We start from the raw sequence: 10,000 nt of genomic DNA, 5'->3' as shown, positions 1-10,000 counted from the left end.
TACTTACGGGTCTTACTTTCGCTTTTTATTTTTTTATTTATTCTATTTTTTTTTTTCTTATCTCGTTCGAGCAAAGGATTATTTCCCCTTTTTCATTTTTTTTGCGCCTCATTATTTTTTTTTCCTTTCGTATTACTTCTTGCTCTTTCTTTCTCTCCTCTCTCCTTTCTTTTTTTTCCCCCCTTCCTCTCTTTTTTCTCTTTTTTTTCTCTCTCTGCCTCTCTCTTCTCTCTTTCTTTTTTTTCTCCCCCTTTTTCCTCTCTATCTTTCTCCCCTTTTTCTTTCTTCTTCGCTTTCCCCTTCTCTCTCTCTCTCGCTCTCTCCCTTTTCTCTCTCACTTTCTCTTCTCTTTCTCTCTCTCTCTCTCTTCTCTCTCTTTCTCTCTCTCTCTCCTCTCCTTTAGTCTCTTCTTCACTCCCTCCTCTTTTCCACTTCTCTCCCTCTCTCTTCTCTGTCCCGGGATTTCCCAAAGGGGCAAGACAAATGCGGTATGAGTGGCCACGCGGCCCCCCCCCTTATCCTCCCCACTTCCCGGCTTTACTCGGGATTTCCAAACGGGTAGGGGAAATGTATATATATATATTTTTTTTTTTTTTTTTTTTTTAAAAATTTAAATGGTACATCACAGACACGTATTACACAATTTTTTTTTTTATTTTAACAGAATCATAGATAAAAAACAAATTTTATTATAATCATACTTCCGAAGGGCAATGTTAGTCGCCTTCCCGTTTTTGAAGGTTATGCCCAATCCTTTATGTTGAGGACGGTGTTTCTAAAATAGATATTGAAAAAAGGGGCTTATACAGAGGTGGAGCCAGGATTTTTCACGAGCGACAGAAGCCCCGAATATTTAAAATCCCCCACATCAATTGTTGATAGAAACCTGACTACCCTTTTTTTTATTTTTTACCCTTTTTTTTTCAATATTTTCCAAAAGGAAATCTCTTTTTCCCACCTTATAATAAGGAATGTTAGGGGGGTTGCTTCCTTTGCCGGCGGTCAATCGAATCAAGAAGGGACAAATGTAATTACGGTCGTCACGTGGCGTCTTGCTCATGTAGCCTAGCTGTGAGTCAATGTTGATGACACACTAGAAGTCGGTGAAAAAAATCCATGGCAAACATACTACTCCCCTTTTTCGCGACACCCCCCCACCAGGAAGTAAGACAATTTCTGCGATGTTTGGGCCCTTTTACCCAGAAAGAGCGACAGAAATTTTTTTCCCAAGTTTTTACAGTGGGGCTTGAATATTTTTTTCCTTACGTCGCAGGTTCTATATCCGGGCTAAATAAAAGGCAGAATACGGAATCCACGGGAACCCCTATCTACTGGAATGAAACACAGTTTTTTGTTCTAGATAAGAGTGGAAATATGTTTTTTTTTTTTGCTTCCAGGGAAGATCCCCGGGGAATCGTCCTCCTCGTCTCCCGAGAGGTCAAGGCCTGAGCAAAAATCTCCTTAGAGGCAAAAGCGGCTGCGGACCTCGCCCTGTTTTCTCTTTTTGAAAACGTTTTTCACAAGAAGTCTGTGGAGAGGGGCGCGCTCTCGCTTTGGCAGTCCGAGCCTCGCGAGGGGGGGATTGGCGTCAGGTAAAGAGGTTAAATTATCGTGTCCACATGCGAGTGTGTCGTCGAGTGTGTGTATATGTATGTGTGTGTATTTTTGAATGTGTGTGTGTATGTGTGTGTGTGTGTGTGGGCGCGCGTGTGTGTGTGTGTGTGTGTGCGTGTGTGTGCGTGCGTGTGTGTCTGTGTACGTGCGTGCGTGCGTGTGTGTATGCGTGTGTGTAAGGTGTGTGTGCGTGCGCGCGCGCGTGTGTGTAGGCGTGGCGGGTCCCTGTGTTGTGAGTGTTGGTTTGTGTGTGGGTGTGTGTGTGTGTGTGTGTGTGCGTGTTTGTGTGGCGGTGTGTGTGTGTGTGTGTGTGTTGGTGTGTGCGTGGGTCGTGGTGTGTGTCTGTTACGTGGGCGTGCGTGTGTGAGTGTGTGTGGGGTGCGGCGCGCGTGTGTGTAGGCGTGCGCGTGCGTTTTTGTGAGTGTTTGTGTGGGTGTGGTGTGTGTGGGTGTGTTGTGTGTGTGTGTGTGTCGGTGGTGTGTGGGGTGGGGGTTTTGTGTGTGTGCGGTGTGTGCGGGTGTGTGTCGGTACTGCGTGCGTCGGTGTGTGGGCGTGTGTGTGCGGCGTGTGGTCTGTGACGTGCGTGCGGCGTGTGGTTTTTGCGTTTTGTGTAGGTGTGTGCGTGCCGCGCGTGTTGGTGGGCGTGCGCGCCGATGTGTGTTTTGGAGGTTTGGGTTTTTGTGTGGGTGTGTGGGTGGGGTGTGGTGTGTGGGTGGTGAGTGGTTGGGGTGTTTTGTGTGTTGTGTGCGTGTTTCGAGCGTACGTACGCTGTGGGTGTGGGTGAGGAGGGGTTTGGGGTGTGTGTGTGTGTGTGCCCACTTGCAGAAGGGTTTCAAAAACCTTTAGAAAAATGCCTTTTTAAAAAAGAAATAAAGGCTTGAAAGCAAGGGGGGGAGGTGGAAGTCGTCTTGTGTTTTTGGTGTGTTTTGTTGTGCGTGGTTTCTGTGTGTGTGTGCGGGTGTGCGTGGACGTGCATGCGTTCGTGTGGTGTGTGTGCGTGCGTGTGCGGTGGGTGTTGTGTGTGTGGTGCGTAGTGCGGCGTTCTGTTGCGGGTGTCTGTGACGTTCGTCGTGGTGTGTTTATGTGGTGTTGTGATTGAGGTATATGAGTGTGTGGTGTGTGCGTGTGTGGCGTGGGGTGTTGGTGTGTGTATGTGTGTGCGCATGTGCCTGCGTACGTACTGCGTGGTTCGGTGTGCGTGGGGGTCTGTGTACGGCTGCGTGCGGTGTTTTTGTGTGTGTATGTGTAGAGTGATGTGAGTGTTTTGTGTGTGTGTGAGGGTGTGTGAGGTTGTGTGGGGTGTAATGTGGTGCGTACGTGCGCGCCAGGTGGGTGGTGTGTGTGTGTGGGTGTGAGTGATGTGTATGGCAGCGGCATGTGTGTTGTGTGTGGGGTATTGTATGTGCGTGCGCCAGGGTGTGGTGGGGTATGTGTATGTGCGGCACGCGGTGGTGTGCGCGGTTCCCTTTGAATGCAAATACTGTGCGAGAGCAGTGCTGTGAAATCCCTCAGGAATTTGGAATGCTTTGAGTAATGAATTGCAAAATGTTTATAAAAAAAAAGGGGAAAACAGAAAATATCATTATATAATTATATATATATATATATTAATATAATATTATAAAAATCCCCAAAAAACCGTTGAGGGGCTTTTCGGTTTTTTCCTAAATCTGTGAGCTTTTCCTTTTTTTCCTTTGGGTTTTTTTTTTTTTTTTAATTTACCATATATCCTTATCGATGAGTTGGGGTGTTTTTTTCGCCCAAAAAAACAAGCTCACAGTTCCTTAGTTTTAAAATGGCTTCCCGGGCTGAAAAATAAAGATAAAGGAGAAGAGAGAGAGAGAGGAAGAGAGAGAGAGAGGAGAAAGAGGGGAGATGGAAAAGAGAGAGGAGATGAGAGGAAAGGAGAGAGGGGAGAGAGAGAGAGAGAGAGGGAGAGAGAGGAGAAGAGAGAGAGAGGAAAGAGAGAGAGAGGAAGAGTCTCGATGGGCATTGGCAATGTCCGCCCCCCCCGGCGAGACCCCCGAGCAGCCCACCCTGGGCCACACAGGCAGGAGAGCGCACTCGCCCCCATGATCCCCGAGGTAGCAGCTTCCAAACCCTTTTTTTTTCTTTCCCTTTTTTCGTTTTTCCTTTCTTCTTTTTTTTCCTTTAGTTTATTTTTTTTTTTATTCTCTTATTTTATCTAGTATTTATTCTTTGATTTATTTATATTTCTCTTCTTTATTATTTTCGTTTTTATCTCATCTATTCTTTTATTTTACGTTTTTATTACTTCTTTTTTATTCTACTAAGACACGATTTGGTGCAATAAAATTTACTAATTCGAATTCACCCTTTTCCCTTTTTCCTTTTTTATCAGGTTCCTCTCGTTCTTCGTGGAGACGCCCCACCCAGCGCTCGGGCACAGGTGAGATAACGATCATCAGTGATGATTAGGGTAATTAGTATATTAACTATATCTGCAATAATGATAATGACAGTAATGATTATGAGGGTAATTAGTATGACGGTAATTAAATTTAATAGCAATGACGACATTGAGGATTATGTGGACGGCAGTGGCGGTGACATTGAGGATTATGTGGATTATAATCAAATTATCATCTTGCGTTATATAAAACCACAATAACAACTTTCTTCTAAAGGCTGTATTTTATTTCACTTACAACGACCTCAAATGTAATCTTTTATTTCGATCCCACCGGCGGATTAACACGTAAATTGCAATTATTATCATGTTTAAATTATATAATTTTACGGTATATGAAACCACATTAACAACTTTTTTATAATAACTTGAAACCACAGTAACTTTTCTAACAAACGACATCATACATCATCCACAACGGCGGTATAACGCTTAAAGCCATGCGTCATGTGAGACTACAATAGCATTTCTAACAAACTAGTTTATTTCGTTCACAAAAAACACCTAAAATGTATCCATATTTTAGGTCGGGCATCCATCTCTAACCGCTGTGACCCGCGGAGACGCCCATGACGCTGAGGCAGCCACTGAGAGCGATGAGGTTCGTTGATTTCTCTTTATTATGTATATTGGCCTTTTTTTTATATAAATGGCTGTAGTCTTTCATGGATGAAATATTAGTTGTATGTGTAAACTGCAGATATAATTCTTAGACTATTTTTTATTATAAGATATTATTTTTATACTGCTATATTTCATATATAAACTATACTTTTAATGTATAAACAAAGTTTTTATACATAGACCCGTTTATTCATCCATATTCATTCTACGCATAAACTACATTTGTGCAACTGGTCACAGTCGCTTTACATCTGCATTTCATAATTTGAGTAATTTCATTCACTGTCACAAATCCAAATCAGTGAATGAAGGTTACAGTCCGTGCATTATAATCGAGTTCGGAACATCAGTGGGTTCTTTTACTTACGTCCTCCTTCCACCTTCCTTTGTCCTGCAGGAGGCACATGAATCGTCTGCCGAGAAAGAGGATTCACAGCATAATGCATAGGTCAGTCACCATTAAAAACAGCTTCGTGGCAATGCCCTTACAGGGCATTGCCACGAGAGTGCCCTAAGCGTTTTGCTTATCAACGCTGCAGCATTTCAACACAAACAAACAAAAATGTATAAATGATAGCCCAACTATATTTTCCTGTTTTTCGTTAACTTATGATTGTGTCTGTCGTTTGAAGAAATACACTGTTACCTCGAACACGACTGGCTTGTGAATGAACTGACTTCCTTCGTTCACTCGAACACTTTTCCACAGCATGTCTGTTTGTTGTCTGTTTTTACACGTTATTTCATTTCATCTGTGGAATATTCCCGCCTAGATCTGCCTGTTTTCTTTTAGTATTATTTGTGTATTTCCTTTGTATTAATTTTTCACGGTTACTCGTGATATGTAATTAACAATGAGCATCTATTTGATCATTATGAATCTTTAACTGTGAATTTTATTGGTTGATTAATCTGTAAAAAAAAGAAATCTAAATAAAGACCAGATGTGTAGTTTTTGTCTCGCTTTCTTTCACCCGTGTATGTAATTGTCCTGTTTTCATGTTTTATTTTTATACAAGAGGAGCGCGATTGAGAACTCATAAGTTATTATTGCTGCTAAAGTATTGAAGTCATGTTTCCAGAAGAGGAAGGCATGAAGTTCCTCACCGTCAAAGTTTAATTAACTAATATACAAACGTCGAGTATTCAGTGCAAATTGAATCATGGAATAAAAGGTAAGAAAGAACAGTATACCTTGCTGTTGATGTTTATGCTCTATTTTTCTGTAAAACTACTGTATACTACTTCTTAATGACTCCTTTCAAAGGCCACACCTGAAATAATCCATACCATACCATCCTCACAAACCCCTAACAGCCCCTCTTCCGCGCTAGGCCCTTCCCTCCGACACCTGGGCGGGGCAACAGGCGTCGAGGACCATGAGTCGCCGTAACTTCGACTTCCGCCCCATAACCTTCCCCCGCCACGACCCCCCCTCGTTCCAGCCGGCACCCCTCAGCGCTGCCTACACCTTGAACAGGGTTGACCAGGACGCGGAGGAGGTTCCTGTGGAAGTCGGCGAAGGACACCCGGCGCCGGACCTCAGCCGCGACACAGCCGTCAACTTCCTCCCTGCGGATAGGCAAGGGATGGTGATGGTCGAGCCTGACGCCGAGATCTTCGACCTCAACAGCGTCGTCGAGAAGTCCAACGCCCTCGAGTTCAGGTAATTACACTTGCATTGCTCAACGTACGTTTAATGACGCGTCGGTTATTAACGTTTAATGACCAATTGTTATGACGCAGCCGTTGGGTTGGTGTTTATTTGATATCGGTTTTAATTTTCACTGTGAGGTTTTTCTCATTCAGGTTTACAAGAACAATGTCTTTTAAGTACATCTTTTCACGTTAACCTACGGCTGAGAATCTCTAGACTGCATGGATGACAACCCTAGTACTTTTATTTCACATACATGAAAAACTCTTTGTGTACTTTCGTTTTATCTGTCGTGATGACGTACAACTTCTGTTCTTTGTTCTCAGTTTTAACATGCTAGATGAAATGTACAACTGTCTTAATAAAACTTAATATTTCTACAGGTTTCATTACTTTTCAATCAGAGCGTTACTGTTACAGCTGCAAATTCAAAGCTTAATGGCATTAACTGATCTCCTTTCTACAAAATTTGATTCCTTCCGTGATTTACCATTTACATAATCATGCTCAACAGATAGGCAGAAACATGACAAAGGAAAATTAATATTTCCATACTGTAATATATTTAATTGACGTTTCGATATTACTTTATCAGAATCATGCAAATCTGAAGCTGTAATGCTGGAGTATTTGTTACATATCTATTACAACCACTCCTCTAATTCTCCTAAAGTAAGTTACATAAAACTTTGATAGTGTGACCATCCATACACACCTTCCCTTATACTATATTATTTAATATGCAATGTATAGCACAAAAACATATAGATTAGTGTATCAGATACTATAGGTAGGGCTTACATACACAGATCAAACAAGCCAGTAACCTGAAATACCATGACACTCCAACACCTTATACCTTTAACACTAAAATCCCTCCTAATAAACATGCCTACAATTTCTTTTATATCACCAAGAATAAACCAAAAGAAAAAAAAAAACATATAATTCATATGACATTTCTAAATCCACTTAGTAAGCAGGAATACTCTCCTTGGAAGCCCTCTCGATCAGATCTCTGTACTCGGCGAATCTGGTCGTCAGTTTAAACAGCCAAGGACCGTATTCCACGTTTTCGTTCTTGTCGCTGGACAGTTCGGGCGTTCCTCCGGGTAAGACCACGTTGATGTTGGCGTCGTAGCGAGGTTCCAAGAAAAAGGGTACTGAAAACCTGTGTAAAAGCGAACGAAGGTTCAAGCACAGTAATGTGTGACCGTTGATAGTTTTTTTTCTGTTTGAACCTGAATGGGAAAATGTTTCTATATAGCTTGAACTCCAGGAGAAAGAATTATTGTTTTATTTGTTACGAAAATAAAATAAAACATATAGGAACAAGATATTGCATTCCGGCCCTGATAGACATATAATCGAAGGATATCTAAACTACATGAATATACCAACTTCAACTACAAGAACAAAGAAAAAAAATCGCATTCCTGTCTTGATATTCAAGGATTTTATCCATTAAACGGAGGATACATGTTCCTCACAATTCGACTTTGAATCTGTAACGGTCGTACCTGTCGCCGCAGCAGTCGATGATGCGATGTCGCGTCGCCTTCAGCTTCCCTCCGCTTATGGTGGCCAGGAGAGCGCCGATGTTGACCACCAGATGGCCAGGACGGTGAGGGACGTCTAGCAGAGAGTCGTCTATCCAGCGCACTTGAAGGCCAGGGTAGTTTTTGAAGGTGGCCAACAGTGTTACCATCACCGTGTCTCTGTGTTCGGCCGTTTGGATCACTGGTCAAAACATAGAGGATTTATTAGATATTTTTACTCGTTATTCTGCTTGTTTTGATGGAATTTGTCTCCTTTATTAATACAATCATTTGCTTCTGTTTGTACTTTGTTATCTGTATGTTGATTTATCTATAGCACTGTCTTTTTAATCATTCCTATGCCAACACCTCTCCTTTTTTAGAATCATTTCACTCCCTCCCATAAATCCCACAACCACCCATTACTCCCATCACAACCTCTCACTACTCCCATCACAATCTTCCATTATCCCTACCACAACCTCCTATTACCACATCCCAACCACCCATTCACTACACCATGTAAACAATACAAAGCAAGACCGGATGGTACTTTTCACACCTTTGTTCCCAGCAGCTGCCTTTCCTCCTTGGGGGGATGCGGGTGCCCTGTTCTGCTTTCTGTGACGTAAATAATGATCTGCTCTCGAAGGGAGCCGCCGCATAAAAGGATACGTTTCAACAGACTGAGATGGAGAGAGAAAGACGCGGCAGACATATCAAGCAACACAGGGTCCAGCTTCACCACCTCGTCCTCGACCACGGGGACACGGGGGTCTCTTTGAGGTCACTCATCTACCTTCAGTAATAAACTCAACAATCCAGGATCCCTTTCATTCACCTGCACTAAGGCCACTCTCACTCTTTGATATCTGCTGACAAACGGTGTTCAAAAAACCTTCGCGTTCAGACATCACGACCACTCATTATTCTCACCCACCCACCCATTACACCATAACCACCCATTCCCCCCCCCCCATCACAACCTCTGACAGCTCCCATCAAAACCACCCATTACTCCCATCCCAACCTTCTCTCACACCACAACCACCCATTACCCCCATTACAACCTCTCACTACTCCCAACCACCCATCACACCACAACCACCCATTACCCCCCACCACCACGCCCACTCACCATAATCACCATCACGCGCTTCCTCCGGCGGGTTCGGGCGTGGCGGGTAGTGAATGAGGCGCAGCGTAGACAGGTGATTCCCGGAAAACATGGGCGTGAAGAACTCCGTGGGCGCCTCGAACCCTTCGGCAATGAGACGCAGGAGTTCTAAGGAGGCGTCGGTCATTTTTCGGTGGTATTCTTCCATCCATGTCTGTGAGGGTGAGGAGGTAAGGGTGGGAGAGGAACAATGAGAGAGGGGGAGGGAGATGGAGAGGAAGAAGAAAAGGGAGGGGTGGGGATGAGAGGGGAAAAGGGAGAATGAGAGAGAAAGGGGGAGGAAAGGGGAGGAAGAAGTAGAGAAAAAGGGATTAACAAGGAAAGAGAAGAAGGAAGAAACAAGGAGAGGGAAAAGGCAATGAACAAGGAGAGAGAAACAGAAAAAAAAGGGGAGAGGGAGAGAGAATAGAACAGAATAGGGGGTAAAGCATGCAAATGAATATCAATAACCACTTCTAATTCTTAAAAACTAAAAACCCACAATATATATATATATATATATATATATATATATATATATATATATATATATATATATATATATATGCCGTACCCTGAAATATTTGGGCATATTGGCATCTCCCGCAGGATCTTCAGTCGGCCATTGGTTATCCTCGTTGAAGAGTCTGGCGGCAACGGTTTTGGCGGGAATCGGTCGCCTCTCCATTTTGGGGCCCATTTCGAAGCCTGGGTGAGGGCGCGGGCTTATTTTATTTGTCTGTTTGTGATTTTTATCGTTGTTGTTGTTGTTAAGATTGTGATTATTATTGGTGTTATCATTATTAACATTACTATTACTATTATCATTATCATTATTATCATCATTATTATTATTATTATTATTATTATTATTATTATCATTATTGTCATTATTATCATTATTATTATCATTATTATTATCATTATTATTATCATTATCATTATCATTATTATTATAATTTTCATTATTATCTTCTTTT

The 10,000-nt window shown here is 42.5% G+C and overlaps 1 protein-coding gene and 1 long non-coding RNA gene across 3 annotated transcripts in view; one reads left to right on the top strand and one right to left on the bottom strand.

The window, feature by feature from the left end:
• The first annotated feature begins 3,858 nt into the window (after positions 1–3,858).
• Positions 3,859–5,621, top strand: LOC119590141. The gene is made up of 3 exons (XR_005230243.1): positions 3,859–4,024; positions 4,572–4,646; positions 5,067–5,621. It is a non-coding gene; the product is annotated as an uncharacterized LOC119590141 (long non-coding RNA).
• A 1,251-nt stretch (positions 5,622–6,872) lies between these two features.
• Positions 6,873–10,000, bottom strand: part of LOC119590127 (2-oxoglutarate-dependent dioxygenase FGSG_00048-like) — an 8,929-nt gene continuing 5,801 nt past the window's right edge. For both annotated transcript variants that reach the window (XM_037938905.1, XM_037938913.1), the window contains exons 4-7: positions 9,595–9,728; positions 9,003–9,195; positions 7,847–8,066; positions 6,873–7,497 (exon numbers count right to left, since the gene is read on the bottom strand). In XM_037938905.1, coding sequence (XP_037794833.1) covers positions 7,299–7,497; positions 7,847–8,066; positions 9,003–9,195; positions 9,595–9,728 — 746 coding nt within the window. In that variant the 3' untranslated portion in view covers positions 6,873–7,298. The remainder of the gene's footprint in view (positions 7,498–7,846; positions 8,067–9,002; positions 9,196–9,594; positions 9,729–10,000) is intronic.

The sequence above is a fragment of the Penaeus monodon genome, chromosome 3 (assembly GCF_015228065.2).
Source record: "Penaeus monodon isolate SGIC_2016 chromosome 3, NSTDA_Pmon_1, whole genome shotgun sequence".
Lineage (NCBI taxonomy): Eukaryota > Metazoa > Arthropoda > Malacostraca > Decapoda > Penaeidae > Penaeus > Penaeus monodon.
Note: the sequence above shows the minus strand (reverse complement) of the source record. Positions and strands in the feature narration are given on the sequence as shown.